General features: G+C 37.5%; 1 protein-coding gene across 9 annotated transcripts in view; it reads left to right on the top strand.

The window, feature by feature from the left end:
• The window catches only part of PLCH1 (phospholipase C eta 1), a gene marked incomplete at its 5' end in the record, with an annotated part of 168,068 nt that overhangs the window by 94,399 nt on the left and 46,780 nt on the right, over positions 1–26,889 (top strand). For all 9 annotated transcript variants that reach the window (XM_080657948.1, XM_080657952.1, XM_080657955.1 and 6 more), the window contains 4 exons: positions 5,225–5,354; positions 8,744–8,914; positions 16,853–16,946; positions 18,907–19,110. In XM_080657948.1, coding sequence (XP_080514074.1) covers positions 5,225–5,354; positions 8,744–8,914; positions 16,853–16,946; positions 18,907–19,110 — 599 coding nt within the window. The remainder of the gene's footprint in view (positions 1–5,224; positions 5,355–8,743; positions 8,915–16,852; positions 16,947–18,906; positions 19,111–26,889) is intronic.

Here is a 26,889-nt window from a genome sequence, read left to right on the forward strand (position 1 = left end):
TGTACAGTTTGGAAACGGAACTGATTGACACTCCAGGGGAACTTTCTTTTTACTTAATAACATTTATCCTCTGTAAATTGCTTGAGAGACTGGAGGCTGAGTTTCATTATTGGTTAAACCCATTCTTGTGGTTCTGCAGTGCTGACAAGTTAAATGATTGAGGCACTTGGTCTGAAAGGCACCTCTCCTGCTGGGATCAAGCTGGGCATGTGACTTGGTGGTTCTGGCCTCAGTTTTCTTAGCTGTGAAGTGAGGGTCTGAGACTGCTTTTTTTGTTTCTTCTGCACGTTTTGAATGGCCTTAGAGTACATGTGCCTCCTGTCCATGTGTAGGGAGTAGTACCACTTCCTTGCTGTCATTGGAATATGCGCCTTAATTTTTTGCCAAGAGTGGTGATAAATTTATATTACTCTAGCTGTAACCCCTCACCTGGGGAATTATTGGAGCAGAGTGGAAATACTCAGCCCAGGAAAGGGTTTGACAGGGTGAACTCCTGAGCTGGTGAGCCATGATGCTTTCATCAGTATTCTCAGCATGAAGATAAATGCACCTGGGATTCATAAGAGAACAAAACACAAACATAGGAAGAAAACACAAACATAGGAACAAAATACAAACATAGGAACATCTTTTGGTGCTTTATTCTGTTAGTTTGCTTCTTAACTTCCTAACCTTTGGTAAAAACAAACAAAAATACTGACCCAGTAAGAATGCTTTTTGGTGCAAGCCATACTAATATTGTTTAAGGCAATATTTATTAAACAATAAGGAGTATTTATTTTTCATGAACAACAGATCTGAAATGGGGCAGTTCCAGGGTTGGTTCATCAGCGGCCCAGAGATGTCACAGAAACCTAGGTTCTGCCATCTTCAGTGTGTTGGCTTCCCTTTGTTAATTATATTTTTAATTTTTTGAGGACCTGCCATACTGTTTTCCACAGCAGCTGTATCATTTTACATTCCCACCAACAGTGCACAAGGGTTCCAATTTCTCCACATCCTCACCACACTTGTTTTCTGTTCTTTTGATAGTAGGCATTTTAATGAGTGTGAGATGTTAGTTTTTAAAAATATATATTTTTATTGATTTTAGACCGGAAGAAGAGGGAGAGAGAGATAGAACATCAACGATGAGAGAGAATCATTGATTGGCTGCTTCCTGCACGCCCCCTTCTGGGGATTGAGCCCCACAACCAGGCATGTGCCCTTGACCAGAATCGAACCTGGGACCCTTCAGTCCACAGGCTGACGCTCTAGTCACTGAGTCAAACCAACCAGGGCTTTTGATTGCGTTTTCCTAATGTTGGTGATGTTGAGCATCTTTTCATGTGCTTGTTGGCCATTCATATAACTTCTTTGGAGAAATGGCTACTCAAGTCTTGTGCCCAGTTTTGAAGCAGGTTGGCATTTTTTGTTTGTTTGGTCATTAAGTTTTAGGAGTTCTCTACATAGTCTGGATATGAATCCCTTATCAGATATATAATTTTAAAATATTTGCTTTCATTCTGTGAGTTGTCTTTTTATTCTGTTGACAGTGTCATTAGATGCATAACATTTTAAAATTTTCATTAAGTGCCATTTGTTACCTGTGCCTTTGGTATCCTATATAAGAAATCATCATCAAATCCATTGCTATGAAGCTTTTGTTCTATGTTTTCTTCCAAGAGTTTTATTGTTTTAGCTCTTACATTTAAGTCCTTAATTCATTTTGAGTTAATTTTTGTAAATGGTGTTAGGTAAAGGGTCCAGCTTCATTCTTTTGAATATTGCTTTTGGCACCATTTGTTGAAAGACTGTTATTTTCTAATCAAATTGTCTTGCCACCCTTGTGAATAATCATTCAATCATATATGTGAGAGTTTCTTTCTGGGCTGTGTATTTTATTCCAATAGTCTATATATTTGTCTTTATGCCAATATCACACTGTTTTGATTGCTGTAGCTTTGTAGTAAGTTTTGAAATCAGGAACTTTTAGTTCTCCAGTTTTATTCTTCTTTTTAGAGTTTTTAAAAATAATTTTTGAGAGAGAGAGAGAGAGAGATGTGAGAGAGACACATCGATTGATTGCCTCCCTCACACACCCTGACTGGGGCCAGGGATTGAGCGTGTAACTGAGGTATGTACCCTTGACAGGAATTTAACCCCGGGTATCCTTTAGTCCATGGGCTGACACTCTATCCACTGAGCCGAATCGGCTAGGGCTGCTGAGTATCTTTTTAAATCAATGATCATAAGAGAAATTGGTCTGTAGTTTCTTGTGTCTTTGTCTGGCTTTGATATCAGAGTAATACTGGCCTCACAGAATGAGTGAGGAAATGTTTCCTCTTCTTTAATTTTTTGGAAAAAATTTAAGAAGGGTTGGTATTAGTTTTTTAGATGTTTGGTAGAATTCACTAGTGAAGCCATCAAGACCAGGTCTTTACTTTGTTGAGAGACTTTTTTTTATTTTATTACTGATTCAATGTCTATATTAGTTATAGATATATTCAGATTTTTTATTCCTTTGTGATAAGATTTGGTAGGTTTTGTGTTTTTAGAAATTTGTCCATTTCATCTGTTATCCAATTTGTTGGTGTATGGTTGTACATAGTACTCTCATTCAGTAGTAATGTTCTCATTTTAATTTCTGATATTTGTAATTTGAGTCTTCTCTGTTTTTTTCTTAGTTCATCTAGCTTAAGGTTTGTCAATTTTGTTGATCTTTTTGAATAACTAACTTTTGGCTTCATTGATTTTTTTCTATTGTTTTTCTATTCTCTATTTCACTTATCTTTGTACTAACTTTTCTTATTTTCTTCCTTTTGCTAGCTTTGGGTTAAGTTTTTTTTTTTCTCACCCTAGTTTCTTAGGTTGTAAAGTTAGGTTGTTCATTTGAGTTCTTTTTATAAAAATTATTTTGATTGAGGTTTAATTAAAATAAAGTACAAAAATCCAAAAGTCTTAGTGTAATTTCACATATGTGTCACCATTACCTAGCTTACATCTTTATATCTCCCCCTTAACAATGCTTTCACTGCATCCCATAAGGTTTTATATGTTGTGCTTTCATTTTCATTCATTTGAAAGTATTTCCTAATTTCTCTTGTGATTTATTCTTCAATCTATTGGTTGTTTAATAGTGAATTGTTTAAATCCCACAGTTTTGTGAATTTTCCAGATTTTCTTTTGTAACTGACTTCTAACTTTATCCAATTGTGATCAGAAAAGTCACTTTGTATATCTATCTTTTTAAATCTAAAGACTTAATTTGTGGCCTAAAATATGGCCTGTTCTAGAAAGTGTCCTATGTGCACTTGAGTAGAATTTGTATGTTATTATTGTATAGATTGTTGTGTGTGTGTTGTGAGGTCTAGGTGGTTTATTGTGCTGAGTCCTCTATTTCTTTACTTATCTTCTATCTGGTTGTTCCATTCTTATGAGTAGGGTATTGAGGCCTCCAACTATTATTAGAGAACTATTCCCTTTTTCAATGTTTTCGGTTATTGCTTTATATATTTTGGTTGTCTGTCATTAGATGCATAAACGCTTATAATATTGATATCTTGCTGTATCAAACCTTTTATAAATATGTAATGTCATTCTTTGTCTCTTATAACCTTTTTTCATTAGTATAGTCACCCCTAATTTACATAGAAAGTCTTTTTCCCCCCCATCTTTTTATTTTCAACCTGTTTGTGCCTCTGGATCTCAAGTGCATCTCTTAAGACAACCTATAGTTGGGCTATGTGTTTTTACCAATGCCAGTCTCTGACTTTTGACCAAAAAGTTTAGTCCATTTATATCTGAAGTAATTACTGATAAGAAAGGAGTTCTGTAATTGTGCTATTTCTTATCTGTATGCCTTATGGCTTTTTTGTCCCTCGTTTTCTGCATTCCTGTCTTTTGTGTTTAGTTGATTTTTTTTTGCAGTGTAATATTTAAGTCATTTCTCATTTTCTTTTGCATATATTCTATGACTATTTTTGTGTGTGGTTAGCATGGGGATTACTTTTAACATCTTAAAGTTATAATACTCTAAATAGAATTTATACAAGCTTAGGCAATAGTTCTTCAACCTGATTTGTTCGTCCATGTTTACTGGCAGTAGAAAGTTTCCATATTTGAATTAACCAGTTGATAACTGAGTGATTTCATATTCTGAAAATATGCTACCTGGAAAGCACATGTACCCAAGAACTGCACAGAACAGTTTAAAAAATTCAGAAGCAGTTGATATTTGTTTAAATGAGGAGAGAAAAGGAAAGAGGAAATTAATGAATGATAAAAAGGAAGCTGATGTCAAAAATAGGGAACATTATTTGAGTTAGGGAACCATTCTCATATGGTTTTGTCATAATTTGATAGGGTTTTAGATAATGTCTTAATAATAGTATGACATCCTTAATTGGACTCACATTTAATTATATTAATTGAGGGAACAGATTTGGAATGTTCATGATTATTACATTTCAATTAGGCCTGAAAACTTCAACTGTGAATGAATAATGAGAATAATGAATCTTAATTGGCTGTAGGGGAAAAAAAATTCATCCAGTGTAAAGTGTAATTCAAGCTATTTCTGCAGTATGAACATGTTGAATTGGAGGCAGATGCAGTACTCATATCTATTAGAAGCCATATGGTGTTGTGGTTGAAGACTCAGACTGGTGCTGGGTTCCAGCCCCAACTCCACATGGGTGAGTTACCTAAACTCTTTTGCCTCAGAGTTGTTATCTGTAAAAGGTGATGATGTTAATGATAGCACCTACCCTATGTACTTGCTCCCTTACTAATCCTTACTAAATTTCTCCTTCTCCTTTAGTTTATATCCTCATGTGAATAAGGAGATTGAACTAGATGGTTTAAATTTCTAAATGTAGGAGTGGAACTCAGAAAAGGGAATTGAAAAGATTGTGTACCATGGAGTATTGTGAAGGTAAAAAAGATACTAAATGCAAGGTCATAGACGGAGAAGGCCTAAGCTTGGAATAGTTGGGGTTTCATCACATCATAGAGATACTTTAACATTTTGGATAACAATGTTGGAGTTGAAGAAGCTCTCACAATAGCATGGCTTGACTCATTTCAGAGAAGGGAATTACCTGTTTGTGTTCTCCTTCCCCCATTTCTTCTGTTGTCACTATTAGTAGCTCACTACTCCCCAAAAGAATTTCTTCTGAGTGTTCTGTTAGAGAGCAGCTTTTATTTTGTGAAAACACAAGTGTTTTTCTTGACGTTTCTGCATGTGGGTGAAGCAGACCTTTGAGGAAGCTGATAAGAATGGTGACGGCTTATTGAATATTGAAGAGATACACCAATTGATGCATAAACTAAATGTCAACCTACCCCGAAGAAAAGTCAGACAAATGTTTCAGGTACGTTTTTTACAACCAAGTTGGCCTTAGGTAAAATCCACATGAGTGGTTATTGGTATATTCAGATATTTTAAAGGGCTATTTTTTGGGAAGCTAATATTACCTGCTGTGTATTGCTTTGTTTTTCTTTGATGAAGAGAGACATTTTGTTCCATCAAGGGAAAAACACACTTTCATTTATAATTTCACTTCCTAAAATGCCTTGTTGATGTTTTCGGAGAGTGGATCATAAGCATCTTACCTGACAAATAATGGAGTAAATGTGATCAAGTCTCCTAGAGAGGATGACAATATCTCATCTGTCCACCTCACAGACTGTTGTGAGGATCAGAATAAAGACATGAAAAAAAATTGCACTTGTTGAAATCCCCAGGAGTCCTCTGTTTTGTTTCAGATGAGTTTAAAATTCAGAATCCATAGGACTTAGAAGTGCTGTATCACTGCTACTGTTTAGGGAGCTCTCCCGAAGTTCCTTCAACTGTTGGTATTAGATGAGATGCTCTTTCCCTGTTGGTAATTCCTTGAGAAAAAAATCCTTGGGCCCAAACTTAGTCCTCCATATAAGGTGTAGAAGTCAGCTCTGCTAAGTTTGAGTTAGTGTGAAGACAATGTTAGATTATTAGTAATTACTGAGATATGAATTTAGGAAAGGCTCTTCTTTGGAGGCAAGTCACATGCAGAATCCATGATTTGCAATGATTTCCTCATTGACTACATAGGTGGTGTTTTGTACCTCTAAAAAGAAGTATAGGGGGTCAATATTTTATGATGTTTTGTGCTTTGTTTTCTAACCACTTGCTCTTAGAGGGGGTAAGGTCAGAAACAATGAATGGAAGGTGGATGCTGGCTTCCATCTGTGACCTCTTACAGTGGTCCAGTCATTTGAAACTCTAGGCTGGATATGGTCTGCACTGTGGGGAACGTGGTCCCCTTGCACCAGAGCACAATCTGAGAGGAAGGAATGAGATATGCTGTAGAAGAAATCCCTGAGATGGAGTGAGGGACTTTAAATGGGTTGTCACGTATTTTGTGAATTCTCTTTAAACTATATAAAAAGATTTGCCATGTTCCTGGCTCTCTCTGTGACATCTCACTTTTGTCCTGTTGTGAACTCCACATCCCCATCTGATCCTTTCCGTAGGAGGTGTTCATAGTACTGAAGAGGTAGCTGCTGATTGAATCAGAGCGGCCAAGCTTAAAGAGGAGGGTAAAGTTTATATCTACAAAAATAATGATTTTCTGGGTACTTTTTGGAAGATAGGGAGGAAACATAAGATATTGATCTATTTTTACTTCTGTATTTTTCCACTTCAGACACCTTTTATGTTTAATGCATCAAGCAGTTTAGAGGGTGAATCAGGAAATGTGTATGTCAAATGTCTCTGGGCTCACAGTAAATCCTTTAGAGAAGCTTTAAGAAAACATTAAAGGTCTCTTTTTATGACATTTGATTTAAAGAACTTATCAAGCCAGAAGTGAGTGGAGAAGCTGTTGGGCCTGCTGTATGTAGAACATTGCTACTGGGCCTTGCTTCTTGAGGGGTTCTGTAAGTACTCGTGGTGGGAGAACCAAGGATCTTAGTATTATTTCAGGAACATTCTCTCTCTTTATTTTTTACTGAATTGATAATAAAGACATTAAAGCCTCCCTAGCATTTTCTTTGACTATTTATTCCAATGCAAGATTCAAGTGATTTTTAATTTTTATTTATTTATTTATTTATTTTTAAAATATATTCTTATTGATTTCAGAGAGCAAGGGAGAGGGAGAGAGAGATAGAAACATCAATGATGAGAGAGAATCATTGATCGGCTGCCTCCTGCATGCCCCCTACTGGGGATTGGGCCTGCAACCAAAATCGAACCCAGGACTCTTCAGTCCACAGGCCAATGCTCTATCCACTGAGCCAAACCAGCTAGGGCTCAACTGACTTTCAAAAAAAAAATCGTTTAATGTATGGATAGCTTCTTTTGAAGTCTTTAATGCTATGGTTTAAACTTCAGAGTTTTACTATTCTTAATATTTTAGGCATATATAAGGAAGTCTTGAAAAATGTTTCATCTATATATCCAGGGTTAGATATTTTGAAACAAAGTTATGAAAGAAACATGACCATTAGACCCAATTTCTTAGGGTCCAAAAACTCTACAACCAGGAGCCTCAAACACCCAAATTGATATTCTGTGGACCAATCTATCTCTACCTTTAAAATGACAGAAGGCAATGGCAATCAGCCTCACAAAGAAACTGTGTATGATTAAATATTAGTCAAAGTTTTTGCTCATAAAAACTTTGACTTTCAAATCTATGTTTAAAATCATATAACAGCTGCCTGTGCTTCACAAAATCTAGTATTTCAAAATGCCATTGATTCCTTGTCAGTTTTTGTTCAGTTGCAATTGTGTACATGTAGAATGAAGAAGAGCATGTAAATGGATTGGTTTTTCATGATATATTCCCAACAATTTTATGGTTTTATGACAAATTCATTCCATCAGAAGGAAGATACATGGTGAAAGATTCTTGCTTAATAATTGCTAGAAACAAATAATTTGAACTACAAATCCGTGCAGATAGATTTTTCAGATTTCTGTGGAAGAACGGCAGGGAGGTACCAATGATGCTGATGGCTGTAAGAGCACTCAGCTAACTATGCAGAATCAGCAGAGCTTCTGTTGTAGGTAAAATTTATACGTGATTGAAAAGCAGCTCAGAAAGTGATGAGAGACTGGCGTTTTTGTTATGTGTTAAGTGTCTCTTCTCTCTTTTGTTTATGAAAGCTTGAACATATGATAGCTTTTTCATTAGTTTCTTCAAAAGATCAGCTTTTGGTTTAATTGTTCACCTTTGTTCTATCCATTTGTTTTCTTTGTCATTGCTTTCTGCTTTTATTTATAATTTATTTCTATTTTCTTTAGCTTATTTTTTTTCTAGGTTTTTAAGTTGAATTACTAACTTCTCTATTTTTTATTTACTTTGCTTTCGAATAAATTGAAAACTTCAAGTTTCCTCTACTCCTTTAACTTCATCACACAAATTTTAATACGTGGTGCATATTTTAATATGTGGTTCACTTCTGTATGTTTTAGTTTCTATTTAGAAGGTTATTATGTTCTTCTGAGACACAGTTTTTTTTTTTAAACTTTGTTGATTTATAAATTTATGGTTCTGAGAGAAATTAGTTTTTAAAATAAGCTTGATTCTTTATAATTTGTGATGTTGCTTGTGGCCTAATAGATAGCCAATTTTAAAACTGATCCATGTGTGCTAAAAAAGAATGTTTACCATTTGTAAAATGTGCACTCTCTTTTTTATAGTAATTATTTACCAGCTCTGAATTTCCTGTTTCGAACTCTCACCCTGACGTAATTTTAATGTGCCTCTTTCAGGAAGCTGATACAGATGAGAATCAGGGAACTTTGACATTTGAAGAGTTCTGTGTTTTTTACAAAATGATGTCATTGAGACGGGACCTTTATTTGTTGCTCTTGAGCTACAGTGACAAGAAAGATCACCTAACTGTGGAAGAACTGGCTCAGTTTTTGAAGGTGGAACAAAAGGTATTATTAGACTACTGAGTTGAATGTTTATTTAAAAATATTTGTGAAAGATGCATGGGTTTTTTCTTGGGGTTGGATGTAGATATAGTTTAAATTTAGGGTAGAATTAGAAACATCACAATTCCAAAATATCTTACTATGAGTTATTTAAAATGTGTTCCAGCAACTTTAAAGAGGGAGTGATAAATTGAACACATATAATTTTTTACCTTAAAGATGTTGAGCATAGATATGTATATTTTTACACAAAGTAACCAATGGTAACTTACACATTTCATTTTAGATACAATAGTAATTTTCTTTATAATAACAGTATAGCTAAGTATTTATTAACTATGACATAATTCCTAACTAGCAATATAATAATTCATTGATAATTCTGATGGGAAATTGGCATTTCACCATATGAGAAGGCTGAGTAAATTAAGTCCTGATTAGCAAAGGGAATTCCTAAATATATTTAAATAAGATCTTTTAATATTGTGTCAGCTGAATTGTGGCCAAGTCTTGTTCTATTACTTTTTTATAAATATATTACCTTAAACTCTGTTTCTCACTAAAGTAGAAAAATTTTTGTTTTTCCCAGCTTTATTGAGGTTTACTTGATGAATAAAAATATTAAAGGTGTACAATATGAGGTTTTGATATATGTATACATTGTGAAATGATGACCACAATGCTAATTAACATACTAGTATTCAACACCTCATATAGCTATGATTTTGTGTGTGTATGTGTAGCAAAAATACTTAAGATCAGCTCTCTTAGCAAATCTTAAGTATATAATACAGTATTATTAGCTATAGTCACCATGTTGTCCATAAGGTCTCCAGAACTTATTCATTCCCCATAGTTGAACCTTTGTACCCTTTGATCAACATTGTCCTCCTACACTCCCAACCCCCCAGTTTTGGCAACCAACATTCTACTCTCTGCTTCTATAATTTTGACTTTTTTACATTTCATATATAATTGAGATTAGTGCTTATCTTTCTGTGTCTCACATTTCACTTAGCATCATTCCTCTAGGTTTTAAACATGTCACAAATGGCAGGAATGGTTTAATCAATGGAACCTCTATAAAAAGAAACCCTAAACTAGTGGGGTCGGGGGAAGCAGGTTGGAGAGTTTCCCACTTGGTGAACACATAGAAATGCTTAGCGGCAAGGAGTCTCCAACATATCCCCCCTCTGTGCCCCATGCATTCTTCCATTTGGCTGCTCCTGAGCGATACACTTTATAATAAACCAGTAATAGTAAGTGAAGCACTTTTCTGAATTCTGTGAGTCATTCTAGCGAATTATGGAAACAAAGTCATGGAAAACGACAAAGACTTTCCCTTTGATTAAACTTTAGGCAGCCTCTTGTGAGCGCTTTTTTCACCAGGCCCCGTCCTTGCATCTTGTCCCCCAAAACTCGGTTGAAACAAGAATCCTGTTAAATCAGTTTAACCAGAACCATCTGATCACCTCCACATCTGAAAAATTATGATCCTCGCTCTCCCCCAGGTGTTATTTGGCCTGCCTCCAGCAAGAACTTGATTAGGTCAATTCAGCCAGGATGCCTCTTATCCCCGATGTTTCCTCCACCAAACCCCACCCTGCTCCTTGATTACAAATCCCCACGGGTCCATCCTGTATTTGGAATTGAACCAGTTGTATACTGAGTTTTCCCTTATTGCAGTACACAGTGATTAAAATCTGTTTTTACTGCTTTAACTACTGGTTTTTCTTTGACAGAACCCCCAAATTGTAGTAGGGTAGGTAGAAAAGGGGATAACCTGACACCTCATTTGTGGCTGGTATCTGACATGGGAGCAGTCTATGGACTAAGCTCTTAACCTGTGGGGTCTAATGGTAACTCTCCATTTAATGTCAGACAATCGGAGAGTTGGTTGGAGTAGGAAAAAAGACACTAGACCTGGTAATATTTTACTTTGCTCCATTACCACAATCTCATACATTTTAGGAATAACAGATTCAGATTTTTTAAATTTTGTGTTGCTTTCTTAAGGATGAAACCAGATAGTATTAGCAAAATGTTTTATCTAAATCAGTTATTTTAATTAGTTTGGTAATTTGGCAAAGGCAGAGATGCCCTATTAATGTTAGCTATAAGACAGGTAGAAAATGGGAACAGACTGATGAATCTCAGAGGGAAGGTGGGGGCGGGAAGAGATTAACCAAAGAATTTATATGCATATATGCATAACCCATGGACACAGATAATAGTGTGGTAAAGGCCTAGGGTGCGGGGAGGGCTGGTCTAAAAGGGGCCAATGGGGGGAAAGAGGGTACATTGTCTTACTTTCAATAATAAAGATTAAAAAAAGAAAGAGCCGAAACCGGTTTGGCTCAGTGGATAGAGCGTCGGCTTGCGGACTGAAGGGTCCCGGGTTCGATTCCGGTCAAGGGCATGTACCTTGGTTGCGGGCACATCCCCTGTGGGAGGTGTGCAGGAGGCAGCTGATCGATGTTTCTCTCTCATCGATGTTTCTAGCTCTCTATCCCTCTCCCTTCCTCTCTGTAAAATATCAATAAAATATATTAAAAAAAAAAAAAAAGAAAGAAAGAAATTGGGAAAGAGGCAAATTTTTTTAAAAAAACTAAGATAATATGTATGGCCTTTCTACATTTCTACTTCTCTGTTTCCTGCAATTATAACTACTCTCCACTCTCATCTGAAGAGCACTTCATAGCATAGTGGCATGATCATTAGGCCAGGAGCCCACAAGGCCTGCATTCCACGCCCTGTAAACTTTATTGGTTGGAAACTCTTAGGCAGATCAATCAATATGGTTTCTGAGCCTGGTTTCTTGATCTGCACAACGGGGAGCTGACATCTACCTTCCCTATCTCACAATGTCAAATTGAAGACTGATTGGAACGATGACTGTGAAAACCCTTTGACAGATATTCACAAGCACAGCAATGTGAGAAATTAAAATTAAAATGTTTGAAGCTACTGACTTTAATTTCAGTTGGGTTAGTGGAATTAACCTAATCCATTCGAATAGCAATAGTGGATGTCACTTGCTAATGGGCCTGTGTGTCTTCCCTCTGTTTGGTTCTAGTGATGTTCAACCAGTGAATTTTTAGTTGGGGAAAATAGAAGCCAGTGTTCTGTGACATCTGCCCCTGGCACATGACTACCTGCATCCAGTTTAATTTTCTAAATTAGCTAGAAGCTGCATATGGGCATAACCTGAAAAAAAAAAAAGATACATCAAGAGGCATAAACCATAAAGGAAAATATTAATGTCCTGAAACTTTAAATTTATATGTGGTTCAATAGATCAAATATCATAAAATGAATATTAAGTACAAACTGGGAAAATATTTCTAATATATAAAAGAGAGAAATAGTGAATTTCTGTAATATGGATAGGGCTATTCATAGATTATTGAGGGAAAAAAATGCAATAGAAAAATGGACAAAATATTTGCAAGTTATAAAAATTTCATAAAAAGTCAATAAACTTATGAAAAATGTTCACACTTCATAAGTTATTTAAAAATGCGAAATAAGACCAAGAGAGCAGTTTTTACTCATCAAATTAGTAAAGGTTTGAAAAAATACTACCAAAAATGACGTCCATTTCTTATATTTTTTGGTGAAGTTATAGAATCGTATAATCTTTTTATAGGTCAGTTTACTTATCAAATTTTACATAATTTATTATACTTTGACCAATCCATTTTACTTTTATTAATTTATCCTAAGGAAATAATTGTGTATAGAAAAAAAGTTATAAAGTTGTGCATTTCAGCATTCTTTAAAATAGAGAAAAATTGAATGTGACCTAAATCTGAAGCAAGAGAGACATTAATCCAGAATTTTGTGGGGTTTTGAGTTTTAAAACAGGATTTTTACAATGAAACAAATCAGAGCCAATTTGATCCATATGGCAGTATGTCATTCATTCATTTCTGGTGGCATAAGATTGGTGTAGACACCACAGTATTAAATTTGTACAGGTTTACTCCGTTGGAAATGAAATCTACTGCTGGTCACATATGCCATCAAGGATTATGTGAAATCATTCCCCCATGGGTCAGATTTTTATTTTACTGAGGCTCTCTGAAAATTGAGTTTATGTCTTTGACAGGTCTAAGTGCTGTTTGATTAGGACTTTCATCCTTAAAATGTGCATGTATTAAGGGAAATTTTTACTCCTTGAAGAAGCACTAGTTAAGCAATAAGCTACCTGGCTGAGGTTTTTCTTGCAGCTACAGATAAAGATCAGGGACATCTACCAGTCTGTGGTTTCAAAGTACTAGAGCTGTTGGAGTTTATTCATTTCATTCTCTGCCTCCCCTCCCCCGTGTTTGCCAAAACATAACCAACTTGTCTTTCCAGAGTTCGGTTTCTTGGCACTGGGGATGCATGTGTTTTGTGTTCAATCCTTTTGAGATTTTTGGTTCAGGAGTGATCATTTGATTGAATTCTCCCATCCTCTTTGACAATGTTTTTTAGCAAGCTGCTGCCCTCTTTTTATCTTTTTTTCCTAAGGACTAGGAAGAGAGGAAGGGAAGGCAGAAATGCTGAAGCACCTTTATAGTTTGAAAAACCTCCTAACTAGTAATTAAGAGCAAAGGCTAACTGCATGGGTAAGACAAAAGCAGACTTCTTTTCATGCAGTGCTTTCATCTGAAATATGCATGGGGATGGTTAATTCCAGGGGCATTTTCAGGGCTTTTCTGATCCCGTGCTAGAGGGTCCTCCTCCTCTGTAACTTTGTTTATCTGACATAAACCTGTACATCATGTTTTTGTGGTCGTTCTACCAGTTGCTCCTTTTTCTTCTTTGTTCTGAGAGAGAATAAGTTTCTGTTGTTTTAAGCCACCAAGTTTGTGGTAGTTTGTCACAGCAGCCCTAGGAAACGAACACACCAATCCACCAAAGCAAAACCTAAAGGTATTTACATGAAAAGTCTCTTAGTAAAATAGTCCGACCAGAGAATGCCACAGTGAAGCCCACGAGTCGGCAAGCTCTATTCATGCATATAGAGCGTCCAACCACTTTTTATCGCCATAGTTTAAATATGTTTTTATTTTTTTATTTTATTTTTTTTAAATATATGTTTGTTGATTTCAGAGAGGAAGAGAGAGGGAGAGAGAGACAGAAACATCAATGATGAGAGAGAATCACGGATCAGCCGCCTCAGCCCACAACCCAGGCATGTGCCCTTCAGTCCGCTGGCCAATGCTCTATCCACTGAGCCAAACTGGCCAGGGCTAAATATGTTTTTAAATAGCCAATTTAAAAGTGGGTTTTAAATAGCCAAGAATTATGACATAGTTGAGGAAATTCTCTACTATAAAGTGAAGAGACCAAGGCAAGCAAATAGAATCAAGAAACTTGGAGGACATTTTTAAAATGGACAAAAGATTCAGAGGAAGAAAAAAGCAATAAATGGTTTGAACATAAAATTGAGAACATTGCCTATAAAGAAATGGAGAATAGAGAGGAAAGAGAAGGAAATTAGTAGATTGATCCAGAAGATCCACTTTCTGAATAACAGGAATTACAAAAAAAGATAAGAAATAAAAGGGAGGAAATTATCAAATAAATAGTACAAAAAATGATTAGCACCAAAAGATAGTAATCTCTAGATAGGCGGGGCTCGCTGAGTGCCAAATAATGAATATATAAAGATTTACGCAGAGGCAAAAAAATCATAGCGAAATTTTGCAGTGCCAAGGATAAAGTAAAGATTTGTGATAGGGCCATTAACCAAATGGAGATGAATTGCAGCAATTAAATCAGAAAAAAGTATTCTATAAGAAAAGAAACAATCATATAACACACTCAGTGTTCAACATTTGCATAGACAAAACAGTTTACACAGTGAATAGTAATTTAATAAAAATTAAGATATAATCATATTGGGAAGATGGGTAGAGGGAGAAAACCAGTTTTGCTGGTCAAAAGAGCTAAGTTTTTACCTAACACATAAAAAGTTAATAGATAATGTGTAAACTATATTAAAATAGAAAATAGCATCATTTACATAACTATTAAGAGTATATTAGGAATATGAAGACTCATTCCACAAGAAAAGCTAGGAATGTTGGCATTTTTAACTCTGCAATGTGCTTTTGGGTATGGGGGTGTGTGTCTGTTTTTAGTCTAAGTATCTTTGTTTTGACTTTTTAAATTAAGGATGTGATACTTTAAAATATCTACATATAGATATTTAATTCTTTGTTTAAAGTATTACATATAGTATTACTTATGTCTCCTTTCCCCCTCATTGACCTCTCCCTGGCCACTCCCACCCCCAGCACATGACCTCACCCCCCTAGTGTCTGTGTCCATTGGTTATGCTTATACACATTGGTTGATCTCCCCTGCCTTCCCTCTGAGTTTTGATGGTCTGTTCATTGCTTCTCTGTCTCCGAATCTATTTTTGTTCATCAGTTTATGTTGTTCATTAAAAAATATTTTTATTGATTTCAGAGAGGTCATTGGAAAAGCTTTGCTAGAAAACTTGCAAAGAGTCTGGGAATATGATATTTTTTGCTAGCACATTTTGCTTTGTGTCTTGAACTAGTAACATGTTCTTGCTCATCTGCAGTTAGCTCCATTCCAAATAATTGCAATATAAACTCAGTCTTTTTACTTTGTGAGAGGTTATTTATCTCTTGGACTGCATGTGATGAATCTACTTAGTGTACAGCAGACAAATTAATGATGATCAAAGCCTGCCTTGGTCAGTAGAGTTCTTTGCAGATAGCATGGCTTCATTTATTTATGGTATTTTCAAATGGTGTCTGGTAATGTAGGCCTCTGAATAAAGTAAGAATTATAAATTTTGTGCAAAGGATGAATTATCCATTATGCAGCTAGTTTTGGGGGAAAGAAGTATTCTGTGTCCTTCAAATAGGCAAAAAAAAAAAAAAAGCCCACGTACCAGAACTTTTTCCCCCATGAAAAAAATTAAATGCTATTAAATAGACTGTTTAGAAAAATTAGATTTTGCTAAATCATAAGGATTGAACCTAAGAGATAATATAATTTCTGAGAAGTATCACTGAAATATGAAATACTGGCTCACAAGATTAGCTTCCTCTATCAGTATTCATTTTAAATATCACTGTTAAACTATGGGGCTGAATGGATTTTTGATCAAATATCACATCCTTTGTTTGCTACTTAAAGAAATTATTCCTGAAGAGTTTACTTTTCCCAGGGACACTAAGTATGTAATGTTCATGCAGCAACCGTGAGACTGACTCAGTAATATATCTTGTCCTACCTTTTGGTGCCTCCCATTAATATTCTTACAAATATTAATTCATTTAACCATCACAGCTACCTTATAAGGAAGCCACAGAGAAAGTAAGTGACTCATTCAAGATCACACCATCAATGACAAGCAGTCCAGCTCCAGAGCTTTCTGTTAACACTAGCCTAGCCATCTCGCCTAGCTTTTTGTTTATATTTTTTTCTTGCTAACCTTTGTGTTCTTGAAGCAACATGACAGGCTGCTCTCATGATTCAATGGAAGGATATATACAGATAATGCACAGGTAGATTTACCTACAACACTCTGTTTTGGTAAAGAATCATTTTCTTTCAACATAAACTTATGATTAGCGAACTTCAGTGTCTGCTTTTGCAGATAGCTACTAGCTTACAGTGAGTGGATTTTTGGCAATAGATTTGCATTGATTATTAATTCTATTTAATTAATTTTATTGCTTCGTAGAGCACATTTTTCTCGTAGCAGAAGGGTTGTTTTCACTGATTAAATGTGAATGATGCAAGGAAGATGGAGATCATGATCTTTTGCAGAGATAAAGTGTCTGTACATTAGTAACTACAAACACTACAAACACTGTTCATTAACCCACTTTTCACTATGCTTTTTTAGTGTAGAGGAACACGTATCATGAAATTTCAGCTACTCGACTAATGTTCTGTTTTGTTTAGATGAATAATGTGACAACAGACTATTGCCTTGACATCATAAGAAAATTTGAAGTTTCAGAAGAAAATAAGGCGAAAAACGTTCTTGGCATAGAAGGTAAAATAACAAAAATTCTTAATTTTGCATTTTTCAATTTAGTTCACTAAGTTAAATTCTTGCAAAAATTTTAGCAAAAGAAATCAGAGGGATCTCTGGAATTACTGATGATTCCAATACCTATTTTCCTACGAAGCAGATGCCATCATATTGCCACTTCTCTTACTTTTGCAATGACAATTTACATGTTTTACTCCTCGCAAGTCAATTTGAAACCACTATGTATGAAGATACTAAGAAATATTTGGACTTTTTTCAAATAGTTAATTTTGGGGAATAGCCTCAACCTGATAATTTTATGAAGGGAAATTAGGCCCTAAAATAAATAATCTAGGAAACTAGGGACTTGAAAGTAAACATGTTTCTTAAAAAACGTTGACAATGAGCCAGTTTTACCCAGTTGGTAGCAGTGGAGAAGTTTGCTGGAACCACAAATCTCTTTAATACAACCATCTCATTTTATCATCGAGAAAAGTGAAACTCAAAGTTAAGTAATTTGCCGACAGATAGATACTCAGAATCTAGATCCAAGGATCTTATATAAATAGTATGATATGAATGTAGCTACTAGCTACATGCGTGTCTAAATTGTGTGTATGTAAAGTATGTAAGGCAATCAGTTGCAGGCTTCTACTAAAGAAGAGAATCTTGCAGACAGAACAGATATCTTAGTGAAAGACCACTGGGGCATTTGCTACCCTGAAGAGCATGCAAAGCCATGATTCATCTCACCATTTTTTTTTTAAATATATTTTATTGATACTTTACAGAGAGGAAGGGAGAGGGATAGAGAGCTAGAAACATCGATGAGAGAGAAACATCGATCAGCTGCCTCCTGCACACCTCCCACTGGGGATGTGCCCGCAACCAAGGTACATGCCCTTGACCGGAATCGAACCCAGGACCCTTCAGTCCGCAGGCCGACGCTCTATCCACTGAGCCAAACCAGTTTCGGCTCATCTCACCATTTTTGATTGTTGGCCTAGTCCCCTTGCTCCCAGGCTGTGTGGACAAGGGGGTTTGGGTGCCATGTGCTTACTTCCTGAGGTTGAGGGTAATTAAAATGAAGAGGAATAATTTAAAATTTACATGATCAAAAACCATTTAAAGACAGCCAGAAAAAAAAATAAACTAATTTGGACATTTGCTAAGAAGTGAATCTTTTCCTTGGTGTGGCCCTAGAAAATGGATTAAACATGACCTCTAAGTTTTGGCCATAAAGAAAGGCATGAAGAAATTCTCCAGAGTCTCAGGATATTTACAATAGAGTTTTACCATATGATTCTTGAAGCCTTGAAACAATTTACCCTAATAACCATTCCACTTAAGTACTTGTGAGTCATTCATGTATTTATTCATATATTAATGAATGCCTCTTCTACTTAGACATTATGTTTTGAAAAACTGTAGAAAAACTGATAGGGTTTTCTACATAACCTTTAAGCATTATTTCAGAGTTATTAAATGGTGCTGGCAATTAGCAGCATCTTTGTAAGCCAATTTCATAGTCAAATAATCACACCCTAAATTTGGCCGTGCCTATTTTTCAAATTTACTTAATAACCTATCAAATTATTAGTATAGCATTCTACTGCTTAGTATAAATAATGCTTTAACATCGTGTCAGTCACCAATTAGGTCACACAGCATAATCCTAGCTTTAGCTCAGTAGTTACTGAATGGCTTTGTAGGAAACCCACTCAATCAAAATTTTTAAAAAGTCTGTTTTTCTGTAGGTTATATTTAAACTGCTACTCCCCAAAGTCATATTTAAGCTTTTGGCATTACTTGACCCAACAAATCTACTCATTGCTCCAGTGTTCCCTGCCAAGGCCATGCTGAGGGTAATCATAAAGATAATCACTATGAACATACTTTGATCTCTCTTGTTCCTGTAACAATCAATCAAGTACTAGTACATATGCTTTAAAGCTATAGTACTCCACTCTCTCTTCCAAAGGCTTCACCAGCTTCATGCGAAGTCCTGCTTGTGACATATTTAATCCATTGCACCATGAAGTGTACCAGGACATGGATCAGCCCCTGTGTAACTACTACATCGCATCCTCTCACAACACGTACCTGACTGGGGACCAGCTCCTTTCTCAGTCCAAGGTGGACATGTACGCTCGGGTGCTACAAGAGGGCTGTCGCTGTGTGGAAGGTATGTTCTTTGCCTGAGCTCTGGTTTGTGTTGGTGAACACGTCTTTTAGTTGGTCTGTCAAGTCTACTATAAATAATGGAGACCTAAAAAAAATGCATGCACACTAATGAGAATCATTTTCCTGCTATTGTACTGTAAAGTCTTTCTTAACTCATAATCTTCTCTGGCTTCTCCCTACTGTCAGTCAGGAGGGAGAGAGATCAGTATTTGCAGTTGGGAAATAACATCTTTGGTTGCTGAAAAATTGTACTAACAATGAAAAATTTTCTAGAAAGGTATTTTTGATTCAATAATGGGGAAAATAGTTCAGGATTACTATTTTCAGGATACTTCATGGTCTATCAATCAGCCAACATTTTTTCTATTTATAGTGGGTTCCTGGGGGTGAGTACACAGATGTAAGACATGGTTTCTGTCTCCAAGGAGTGTAGTCTTGTAGAAGGGTGGAAGTTAAAAGCAATAGTACAGTATGAGAATTCCAGCAGTTGAATCACATATGTGGTAGAAAAGTATGACAAATCATGTAGGCTGAGTAGACTTGGGTTAGTCATAAAGGGTTATGAGTGCTGTAGTGAGGAATTTCAACTTCAGCTTTTGGTATCCAGGGTCCAATAGGGAGTTTTAATACTTATCTACACTAATAAAAGAGAAACATGCAAATTGACCATCACTCTGCTACACCCACCAGCCAATCAGGAGCCAGTATGCAAATTAACTCAACAAAGATGACGATGGCCATAGAGCTGGAGCGAGCAGGAGGCTTGGGTTGCTTCCTGCCCACCCTGGCTGGCCCTGGCCTCTGCTCAAGGCTACAAAGTTTCAATTATAGAAGATAAATAAATCCCAGATACCTGCTTCCAGCCAGCCCTGGCCTCCACTCAAGGAGGCGCTGAACAAGGAAAAAAAAGAAAAAAAGGAGGGGTTGGGAGCTTGGGTCACTGGAGGTTGTGGCCAGCCTGCAAACAGCCATCAGCCCCTCACCCAGGATGGCCAGACACCCCAGTGTGGACCCCCACCCTGAAGGGGGTGTGGCCAGGCTGAAAACAGCCCTCAGCCCCTCACCCAGGCTGGCCACACCCCCATGGCCCGATCCCTGTAAACGAGCAGTTGAACATCCCTCTAGGGGTCCCAGATTGGAAAGGGTGCAGGCTGGGCTGAGGGATACCCCCTCTCCCATGCACAAATTTCATGCACCGGGCCTCTAGTAGTGATATAATTAGGTTTGAAGTTTAGAAAGATTGCTTGGGCAACAGTGTAGGAGGAAACTTTTTTTAGGATGTGTGTTTGTGGAGGGGGGGATGTGAAATTAGAGCAAATAGAATGATGGGAAGGCTATTGCAAAGATTCAAAGGAAGGGTTATAAAACCTTGGACTAAGTGAGAAAGACTATTATATGGCTATTAAAAAAAATAAACTTAACAGGACCTGGTGAGAGAAGTAGAGGATGTAAGGAATGAATGGGTGAACTAGAATGAATGGATAGCACCACCAATACTATGGGGAATCTAAGGAGAAGAGCATTAACTGGTTCAGTTTTCCAATTGTTGAGTTAATAGTGACTTTGTCACAGTTATGTGGACATTTTTATCAGTCAGTTGGATAACAATATCTGAACTCAGTGGGAGCATCCAGGCAAGATAAAGATTGCATAATTCTGAGCTTTATTTGTGGTAGTTAAAAATTATAAAAATGTACAGGATCACTAAGAAGAGTGGGCAGGAGAATGAGGCCTGAGGACTTAAACCAACATTTAGAAGTAGGAAGAGCAAGGGGATCCACTGGGGAAAACTAACACTTGGACCTAAGGGATGAAAATATCAGAGAGGGATGGTCAAAGATGTCCCAATCAACAGAAAGTAAAATAAGGTAAAGACTTAAGTGGCCAATCTGGTATTTGAGAGCTGGAATGTTATAGTTTGGGTGGTGTGTTAATCAGAAGAAGGGAGTAGCTAAACTGTAGGTTAGTGTCTCAGCATTTTTCTGCAGTAGAGGAGGACTTGATGATACAGGGCTGGGAAGATTTTGAGATATGAAAGAGGGTAAAATGTGGATAGAGGTTTGTTTTCAGATGGAATAAAAGGACAAGATGTTTTTAAAAAGGGTTCATGTCAGAATTTTTCTCTTTCCTCAAGGAACTAGGAGAGAGAATCATCTACTAAGTATAAAATGGGTGGAGGTTGGCTTGGGGGCTTAGCAAGATCAGAAAACTTGCTGAAGTCATCAGGTAATGGGTAAGGAGTTGGCAAGACCAGTTGGGAAAGCCCCAACTAATTTCAAAAATAGTCTTTTAAAAAATTATTTTTTGTGATACAAAAATCAGCATGCTTGTACTCCTCCCACCCTCTCCCCAGCAGATTAGATACAGGAGCAGTGAGGACAGATTATAGAATTGATCTAAGCTTCTGGATTACTAGGTCTGATGAAATGTCTTCAAGGTGTTGGTAAGAGCTCTTTTAAGTAATTGAAAGTAAGTCCATGGGTCAAAGAAAGGAAGTGAAGTGAATAAAGGGCTACAAAATGAGGTTATGAGACTAGAAGACTCAAAGAAAGAGAAATATGGAAAAAGTTGTCATCACACAAAAAACAAGAACAGAGAGTTATGATCACCGGGTAGGATTTTAGATGTAGTTACAGGTGATGCCAACCATATTCAGGGCATGCCAGGGGTGAGCATGAATGGAGTGAAGCCAGAGATTGTTGGCATTGAGGAGGTCAAAGCTAAGAGATTGAGTAGATTGCCCACATGGATGTTTAACTCACAAATGATGCTAACTGGGAGATTAAAAGTTAAAATATTAAAAGATGAAAAGTTAGAGATAAAAAACTTAAACCAAGTATCTATAATAATAAAAGAGTAATATGCTAATTAGACCGAACAGCAGAATGACCATCCAGATGACCTTCCGGATGAAGCTGGGGCTGAGCCCCTTGCACGAATTTCGTGCACCAGGCCTCTAGTAGAAGAATAATTGTTTAAATGTAGCAATAAAGTCCTAGAGAATGCATCCTGGTTCTTTGATTTATACAAAAAAGAATCTGTGGAGAAAGGAAGTAGTATCCTTCTAGGTAAGCTAGTTACTAACTGAGATAAGGAGATTGAGGGAGAATTCCAAAAAGAGCCTGATGATAAAAGGGAGTTTGTTTTGATGGAATGGACATCTCATGGATCAAAGGGAAATTGCGTTTTGGTGGGGATACACTGGGAGTCAACATGGACAGGAGGTGCTTGGGGTGTTGGAGTAGCCTAGGGAAATGAATGAAGCAGTAAGGCTGTAAGGTAAGACTGTTCACTGGATGGGCCTTTCTTTGTCGGATAGTTTCTGGCTTGGAGATTTTTCTGCTGTAAAAGTATAAGATGTAATGTTATATATAAAATAGTAGTAAAGTTACAAAAGTAAATTAACATATTTTAAAAGTGGATAGTCATTATAACTATCTGCATACAGAACCATTAAGCTCACTACAAATTTAGCACTCTGGAAATAATGCTTTAAGACATGACATTTTTGCTGTGGATACCGAGAACACCTCCAGACAACAGTGATTGACAAGTGAGTAACTTAAGCAACTAAATAATGAAGGTGATCATAAAATATTAACATAAAGAAAAAGCTTTCGAGCAACAAAAGGTCTTGAGGTGGCATTCTGCTCTTAGCCATTACTCTACCCTTTGTTCTCTCAGTGCTCAACAAGTTATACATATCTGACATGCATAGAGATAGGGGGCAGGGTTGGGGGTGGGGGGAGATGGCACACAACATCATAGTGTTCAGCTGTAGTAATGTCCTTGGTCAGGATGTATATGGTGTCTTAGGGAAGAGTAATCAGTCAGTTTTTCTTGGTAAAGTGGGCTTGTCAGAAAATCAAATTGATAACATTTTTTTACATGGCCTTTTATTCCCCTGATTTTCAGCCTGAATTGCTTAATAAATATGGATGTTCTGCCCAGGAGATTTTCACTCTCATTACGGAGTGATGTTGCATCTCTGGTATAATCGGTTTACAACCTTTCCTGTTATCACTGGGAGTTCTATCAGGTGGAACGTTTTTAAGTGACATTATGAAGAGATGTGTTAACTGCTGCATGGCCTTTAGAACTGACCAACCCTGTCAGAGTGCTTTCAGAGGCCTCTATTCTATGGTCTGGTTGAAAAATGGGCCCTGGCTGTTTTGTGGCTAGGAGGATTGGTTAGAAGATTTTGACCTTGCCACCATTCTCATGACAGCATGACCTTTTACAGGAAATGTCACTGCCATTTGAACATGATTACTGATACCACCTGTTAGGATGCCAGCACCATTGGGAGTGTTATCCTCATACTAGAGACCTGATGCATGAAATTTGTGCAAGAGTAGGCCTTCCTTCCCCCAGTTGCCAGCACAGCTTCTCTCTGGCACCTGGGACCCAGGCTTCCCTCCGACTGCCAGCAGGCACCCAGGACCCAGGCTTCCCTCGCAGCCCCGGCTTCGTCCGGAAGGTCGTCCATAAGGATGTCTGGTCTAATTAGCATATTACGCTTTTATTATTATAGATTATTATAGACTAGAGGCCCGGTGCACGAAATTCGTTCACAGGGGCAGGGGGGTGTCCCTCAGCCCAGTCTGCACCCTCTCCAATCCTACCAGGTAGGATCGAGCCTAAATGGGTGGTCGGACATCCCTCTCACAATCCAGGACTGCTGGCTCCCAACTGCTCACCTGCCTGACTTCCTGATTGCCCCTAACCACTTCTGCCTGCCAGCCTGATCACCCCCTAACCACTTCTCTGCCAGCCTGATTGATGCCTAACTGCTCCCCTGCCAGCCTGATTGCCCCTAACTGCCCTCCCTTGCAGGCCTGGTCACTCCTAACTGCCCTCCCCTGCAGGCCTGGTCACCCCTAACTGCCCTCCCCTGCAGGCCTGGTCACCCCCAACTACCCTCCCCTGCAGGCCTGGTCCCCACCAACTGCTCTCCCCTGCAGGCCTGGGTCCTCCCCAATTGCTCTCCCCTGCAGGCCCAGTCGCCCCCAACTTCCCTCTTCTGCCGGCCTGGTCACCCCTAACTGCCCTCGCCTTCAGGCTTGATTGCCCCCAAATGCCCTCCCTTGCAGGCCTGGTCCCTCCCAACTGCCCTCCCTGCTGGCCTGATCACCCACAACTGCCCTCCCTTGCAGGCCTGATCCCTCCGAACTGCCCTCCCTGCTGGCCATCTTGCAGTGGCCATCTTGTGTCCACCTGGGGGCATCCATCTTTGACCACATGGGGGCAGCCATCTTGTGTGTTGGAGTGATGGTCAATTTGCATATTACTCTTTTATTAGATAGGATAACAGACAGTCAAGAAATCAGACCTAAAATCTGAACATTAGGAGAACCATCATTGGCAATGGATATTCTGCCTGTGTGAAACTATCAGCAAAGAGCACCTTCTTTTATGATCAGTGTAGTTTTAAGAGCCGTTTGTATGTGTCCATGATAATCGGGTTAGGGGTGGCATTGCCTTGTCTACGTTGCATTTTTTGGGGAAAAGATTAGTTCATTTGTGAGGAACCCTGTTATGCCCTTTCTCATCCAAGATGGGACTATAAATCAGAGTATAAATTTGTTAAAATTCTGTATTTTTGAAACACCTGTTTATTCTTTCAACACCTATATCCAAAGAGCAATGAAAGAATGCCAAGTGTATGTCAAAAGATGGATGGAACTTCTCTTCTGAGAAGATGCTTTTGATACATTATCACCTGCATAGTAGTGTCCTAAAACCTTTGGTCTTCTCAATAGCATATTTATTCTTAAACTTTGTTTCCAGTATTCCTATGCTATTAACGTTGAATGTTCTTTTTTTCTTTTATTTTCTCTAAATGTTTCCTCCTAAAAATATTTTAACAACTAATGCTTAATTGATTAATATAGGTAACTGTATTAGGTAACAGAACCAATAGGAGATCTCTCTCTCTCTCTCTCTCTCTCTCTCTCTCTCTCTCTCTCTCTGTGTGTGTGTGTGTGTGTGTGTGTGTGTGTGTATCATTTCTTTAGGAAACATCAGTATTTGCTTTTAAGGTCTCCAATTGATTGGCTGAGACCCACCTCTCTCATTATAAAGAATTATCTGCTTTACCCAAAACTTATTGATGTAAAAGTTAATTACATCTAAAAATATCTTTATAGCAACATCTAGACTGGTGTTTGACAAAAACGGGGCCCAGCCAAGATGACATATAACATAATCCATCAAATCACATTATGGTTATGGTGAACATGTTTTAGAAGGAAATGGAGATACTATTTTGAGGTAATATACAAAAAACACATATAGGAAATGTGTTACTAAAATAGAGAATAGCTATGGTCCTGAACTGTGTGGCCTTCATTAAAAGGCAGTTTCAATTGGCATGCCATTAAGCCAAATCCAGCCTGCAGAATTATGTTTGGTCCCCATTGTATTTTTAAAAATAGATTAATTGTCAATAGCTAAAAAATGGAAAAATTCACAGCAATAGCACCTAGGTTTTGGATTTTTCTCAGATCTGGTAACCAGAGTGAGAAGTAGTTGTCACATTAGACATACGTTTGCTGTTGGCCTTCTAGTCTCATTTGTGTTACCTTCTAGGCTCTTGTAGGCATTTGAGCTTGTGACCCCCTGCCATAAGGGAGGCCAATGTCATGAGAACTGTCAAGGTTCTACAGAGAATCCTGCTTAGCCTGGATTGGGTTTAAATGAACAGTGAAAGTGAAAGGAGGCAATTTAGTGACCTTCAATGAAAGAAGGGAAGGCATGAGGCAGGATTGTATGTGAGGAAACTTGCCTACCTGGAAGAACAAGTCTGTGAGTTTGGATATAGGAGAAATAAGGTTGACTTGTCAGATAGGAGCTAGGGTACTAATTAAGACAATACTAGTTCCTTTAACTATCAAACCTAAAATCTGTTTCCTTAAAACAACTGAAGTTCATTTCTTGCTTATGGGTGAATCTTAGTGGCCAGGCTCTTTCTATCCTGTGGCTGTGCCACCGTCAACAATGGCTTCTAAGTCACAGGAGAAGAGAGAGCAGGAATGATTGTGTAGGGCAAGCAAGTCAAACTCAAAGGCTCACATGGGCCAAATAAACAAGGTTTAAGTTTACGTGGGCTGCAAAAAAACAAAAGCTTCAATTTTCATAGAAACCTAGGTTTATTTCGATAAGAGACATGCTGAAAGGGCTGAAATAAATGAGTAATCATTAACATAAAATAATAGAACAATTTAATAAAAATTAATATTTTTTGAACATTAACTTACCAGACACTGAATAACTGAACAAATTAATAAGTGTAACGCAAATAAAGCTATTTTTCTTGTTCTCCAAAAGCAAAATATTTCTTGTTGCACACACCAAACAAGTCAGTACAAGACTAATGACATGGCAATTGGCTGCTAAAATATTCGCTGCTAGTATTAGTGGAGAGAAATGATGTGCCTGCGCGTCAGGCGCGTAAGGGAAATGAATGCAACACGATTATAGCAATCAGTCATTAGCAAACATTGTACTTTGTTATTAATAATTATGTACAATAGGATATTGTAAAAATTAAGTTACGAAATTTTTATTAAAACGTTTCTTACATACTGTTATATTGGCTGCACAAATATTCGTTGTGGGCCACATGCCACATGGGCCGCAAGTTTGACATGCTTGGTGTAGGGCAAGGTTTTGTAGACCAGACCTAGATGTGGTACACATCATTTCTGCCCACATTTTGATGACCACATCCCACTGCAAAGGAAGGCTGGTTAGTTAGTCCAGCTGTGTGCTAGGGTGA

The sequence above is a fragment of the Plecotus auritus genome, assembly GCF_963455305.1.
Source record: "Plecotus auritus genome assembly, chromosome: 2".
Lineage (NCBI taxonomy): Eukaryota > Metazoa > Chordata > Mammalia > Chiroptera > Vespertilionidae > Plecotus > Plecotus auritus.